This window comes from Limulus polyphemus, unplaced genomic scaffold (genome assembly GCF_000517525.1).
Source record: "Limulus polyphemus unplaced genomic scaffold, Limulus_polyphemus-2.1.2 Scaffold9041, whole genome shotgun sequence".
NCBI classification, from domain to species: domain Eukaryota; kingdom Metazoa; phylum Arthropoda; class Merostomata; order Xiphosura; family Limulidae; genus Limulus; species Limulus polyphemus.
The window spans coordinates 5,658-11,022 of record NW_013674651.1 but is presented as its reverse complement, the minus strand read 5'-3'; the positions used below and the strand labels follow the sequence as shown (position 1 = coordinate 11,022).

At 33.2% G+C, this 5,365-nt stretch overlaps 1 protein-coding gene across 1 annotated transcript in view; it reads left to right on the top strand.

The window, feature by feature from the left end:
* The first annotated feature begins 4,034 nt into the window (after window positions 1-4,034).
* The window catches only part of LOC106475724 (proclotting enzyme-like), a 6,732-nt gene continuing 5,401 nt past the window's right edge, over window positions 4,035-5,365 (top strand). The window contains exons 1-2 of the mRNA XM_022379780.1: window positions 4,035-4,093; window positions 4,869-4,984. Of these exons, the coding sequence (XP_022235488.1) occupies window positions 4,091-4,093; window positions 4,869-4,984 (119 nt within the window). The 5' untranslated portion in view covers window positions 4,035-4,090. The remainder of the gene's footprint in view (window positions 4,094-4,868; window positions 4,985-5,365) is intronic.

Sequence of the window (5,365 nt, the reverse complement as noted above, 5' to 3'; positions counted from 1 at the left end):
CTATATGTTGTAAAAGTTATAATAACCAGTAATTAATATTTTACATTATACACGGTATTTGGTCAGTAGTTAATATTTTATATTATACGCAGTATTTAGTCAGTAGTTAATATTTTATATTATACGCAGTATTTAGTCAGTAGTTAATATTTTACATTATACACGGTATTTAGTCAGTAGTTAATATTTTATATTATACACGGTATTTAGTCAGTAGTTAATATTTTACATTATACACGGTATTTAGTCAGTAATTAATATTAGTTATTTTCAAACGTTGGTAAAGCATGATTCCACAGTTATCCTGACCGTGTTGTCATAGAAACAAGAGATACAAAGAGTATTTCAACAAAAATAAATGACTACAGCTAGCGAACATTACGATATCTAAAAGACAAGTCTTAACGTGACGTCACTACTTTCAGTAGTCCTTGGCAACGTTGGCAGTCTCCTTCAGTCAAGCATCTCGAACATCAACAGCTGTAAAACACCTGACGGTCATAGCGGTGTGTGTGGAAACATAGCCAACTGTTCTTATCTAATATTCGACTTGAACACACTCCGACAATCCATATGCTTCCGCTTCTACGTCATACCTGGGATTTGTTGCCCTGTAAGTTATTTAAATTCATTGTTGTTACCCTTCACCATCATCCAGAGAAGACTTACGATTTTTTCTCTTAATACGATTCACCGAAAGAGCAAAAAAGTATTTATTTATTTATTTGGATATCATATCCAAAGAGATAAATTTAGTTTTAATTAATTTTTTTTCAATTATGCATGCTGAAGAGATAAACTACTAACTTTAATTCTTTATATTTCAAATTTATTATCTAAAAAAACACAAGCAAACATTATTTTATAATTATTTGTGCTTGGAATATATTACTTAAATAGACAAATGATTCATATAAAGCCTAGTTTTTCCAATTATACATACAAATATATATGAAGCCTAGTTTTTCCAATTATACATACAAATATATATGAAGCCTAGTTTTCCCAATTATGCATACAAATATATATGAAGCCTAGTTTTCCCAATTATGCATACAAATATATATGAAGCCTAGTTTTCCCAATTATTCAAGGGCATTTATCGTATCATAGTAACAGTTGCCACACTTTGACTAGATCCCTAAACGATGTTTATCGTATCATAGTAACATTTGCCTCACTTTGACTAGATCCCTAAAGATGTTTATCGTATCATAGTAACAACTGCCTCACTTTGACTAGATCCCTCAAGAACGGGTTTCACTGGACTGGGAGGTTGTATTGTCAAGAGAAAGGGGTGTTTCTCTGTTGTGATCAAGAGAGGCCTTCTTGTTGTTGTTGTAGTTGTTGTGGGCCTTGGAGTCGTGGTGGTAGTTGTTGAGGGTTTGGCAGTAGTTGTTGACGTAATCAATACTGTTGATGGGACACTTGGCCGAGGTCTATCATTGTTAAGGGATGACGCCTGGTGTAATAATAAAATATTTTGTAATTAAAAATGCCAATCAGCACGAACGTACAACAAATAAAGATAAACAGTTTTGTTCAGAGTTCATCTATAATGATACATTATTAGACATAAAAAAACAAGTGTATATAAACATTTCCAGAATTTCTAGATGACTTCTTACTATGAAGATGGTCCATTACGTGTACGTTAGCATCCATCATCCAGAGTTGGTGTGTTCCAGTGTTTATGGTAAATAGAAACTGTCCGACAGAGTTCAAGGCTATTTTTTTAATCTTTTTTTATACAATTTTGGTTTGCATCTCCAGGAGTTGGCTGTCTCGATCACCTTATTATTTTTTTTTTGGAAACTGTCTGTGTGCACGGATTACCTTGTTTTAGGATATTTTGTCCAAAAAAATGGGGAATGAAAAGACCCTGAAAGTAGGGCACATTTTTATCTTTTTATACAATCTTGATTATTACCTGAGTATGTAATTACCATCTAATGAGGTCATTAGGGACTTAATAACAAAAGAAAGAAGGAAGAGGGAACATTATCTAAAGTTGTTCTTTATCCTGTTTTTGTTTCCTCAACGTGTACCCTCGGCTAGTATGTATTAAATAAAGCAATAATTCCAGTGATCGAGACACTTGTTTGTGTTCTTAAACAAGACGATTAGTTTAAAGAACTGAAAAACGAACTCGTTCACCACCTTATGATATATTTGTATGTATAATTGGGAAAACTAGGCTTCATATATATTTGTATGTATAATTGGGAAACTAGGCTTCATATATATTTGTATGTATAATTGGGAAAATTAGGCTTCATATATATTTGTATGTACTTTGACTAGATCCCGCCTCACTTTGACTAGATCCCTAAAGAATGTTTATCGTATCATAGTAACAGTTGCCTCAACTGTTACTATGATACGATAAATGCCCTTTAGGGATCTAGTCAAAGTGAGGCAACTGTTACTATGATACGATAAACGTCGTTTAGGGATCTAGTCAAAGTGAGGCAACTGTTACTATGATACGATAAACATCCTTTAAGGATCTAGTCAAAGTGAGGCAACTGTTACTATGATACGATAAACATCTATTAGGGATCTAGTCAAAGTGAGGCAACTGTTACTATGATATGATAAACATCGTTTAGGGATCTAGTCAAAGTGAGGCAACTGTTACTATGATACGATAAACATCGTTTAGGGATCTAGTCAAAGTGAGGCAACTGTTACTATGATACGATAAATGAAAATTTGTTTAAAAAGTGTGACGTATGAATACATAACATTTTGCCTTTAATGTTTATTATTCTAAAACATACCTTTCTATGATGTTCTATATAGCGTAGACATTTACCTCATTATAAACGTAAATCAGTCGTACAATGGACTTAAATAAACTCCCACAGTTTTGTAGTTACTAATATATAACCTATCATTCTTGGTGATTGCAGATTAGGCTATCTGATCTGTGCCCGTCGCGGATATCGAATCCCGATTTATAGTGTTATACGCCTTCAAGCTGAACCGCCCACAGCCCATCGATACTCGTGATGCTCACAGAACAGTCAGCCCATTGTGTAGCTTTAAGCTTAACAACAAACAGACAATATATCAAGTTGAGCCACCAGGGGGCTGCTGATTGTAACCGCAAGAAGTGTTAATTCATACACGTTTGTCGTTGCTGGTAAGTCTCGGCACTATATCCTGTGGTTCTGAGCAGACTTATTGAATATAGCTTTGCTCTACAACCCCCCCCCCAAACAACAACAAACAAACAATAGTAGCTCCCAATAGTACAATAGTAGCCCCCAATAGTACAATAGTAGTCCCCAATAGTACAATAGTGGTCCCCAATAGTACAATAGTGGTCCCCAATAGTACAATAGTAGTCCCCAATAGTACAATAGTAGTCCCCAATAGTACAATAGTGGTCCCCAATAGTACAATAGTAGTCCCCAATAGTACAATAGTAGTCCCCAATAGTACAATAGTGGTCCCCAATAGTACAATAATACGATGGCACAATCTTATTGAGTTTCACCCTAGAATTACTAATGGCGTTAATATGGACTGTAATTGGATTTTTAAGTTTATTAAAACATACTAAAGCGATTTTTGGATCAATAATTTTAATTGGTTATGTGATACTTAATAAAATTTGGCGAAAAAACAAAGTTAAAAATATTACAATTAATCCTAGTTCGTGCTATTGGGATCCACTTTTGGTTCTGGTTACTTCTTCACACCGAGTGTTGTACCAAATAATAATTTCAAGTTACTCCACCGGCAGGGAGCGGTGTAAAAATAAGTCGGTTATGTGAGGGTTAAACTTATTATTATGAAAATCAACACAGACGACCAGTGAAGAACATATAATGAAGACACAAGATCGTTAACTCTATAATCAAGACCTCCCTGTGGCTCAGCGGTAAGTCTGCGGGCTTACGACACTAAAAATCGGGTTTCGATACCAAAAACCTACACAGCTTATCAATTCTTTAGACACCAAAGTTTTAAAAATGACTTCACCTTTAAATACTTTCTGTTCACAGCAGTATGTGGGTTGGAAAGTCGAAGTTCAAGAATTGTTGGAGGCTACGAAGCTAATCCGGGACAGTGGCCATGGATGGTATGAACTTTTAACTATTTCACTGATCAAATACTGATTTTTAATACATAAACTTGAAGAAATTAGACGAGTTATTTTAAGAAATTACTGAAATATATCTTGGTTAAGTTTTCTGATGTGGCTTGAATACAGGGGAGTGGTGGGGTCTTGAACCACTACCCCAATATTCTAAAAAGTCTAAAAGGTCCACTATCTTCTGATTAAAAAAAACTGTTCTGTAAATCATAGATTTATTTATTTTTTTGTGAAGAAAAAAAAAGGTCCACATTTTTTGGGGGAAAAACCCCCACTCTGTAGTGCTGGCTACGCCCCTGCCTTAGCGTATATTCTAGCTAAATAGATATTTAATATTGTAACCATAAAGGAATTTTATTTTGGTCCTCTGTTTATTTAAATAAGTTAATCTTAACCCTTTTTCATCTTCGATTAAACTGTAAAATATTATATTTGTTCAATCGGTAACAACAAAAAATCTCTGACTATATTTCGTTTCTCTTCTTTATCATCTTAGTACAATAAGTCCTTTAAAATATTTGGGGCTTACATTTAATTAATGGTGGAAATGTTGACGTTATCAGCTTAAATCCAACTTTAATATATTTATTTATGGTAATAATTGATATAAGAGGTTATAAAGGAAAAAATATTGATAATTAATCATCATAAAAAACACGTTGATAAATGTTGTGGAAACTAAAAAAATATTAGATGATAAGTTTTTACTTGCGGAGAATCTTAGCTGTTTAGTTTAATAGTTTTCGTTTTTATTCCACAGGCAGCGATATTTTTACAGACGAGACGGGGAAAACAATTTTGGTGTGGAGGCGCTCTGATCAGTGACAGCGTTATTGTCACAGCAGCTCACTGCTTGTCGCATCCTAGAGGTTTCAAGTAAGATCGGCGTGATATGAAATATTAGATCCTGAAGCCTTAACTTTAAGATCTGTATACAGCTACTTCACAAACTAACAAACCCTGAAAGTGAAGGTTCAGAATACTTTTATTATAACATGTGTAATAGTATTACATATTTTAACTTATTTTAAAGTTTTTTAAAATTTAAACTGAAAATAATGGAGAAAGAGAAGTATTAGTGCAAATTCGTTACAAAAAATTATAGATTAATATAATATTACACAAAATAATACATTAACATAATATAACACAAAATAATACACTAACATAATATTACACAAAATAATACACTAACATAACACAAAATAATACACTAACATAATATTACACAAAATACTACATTAATATAATATTACA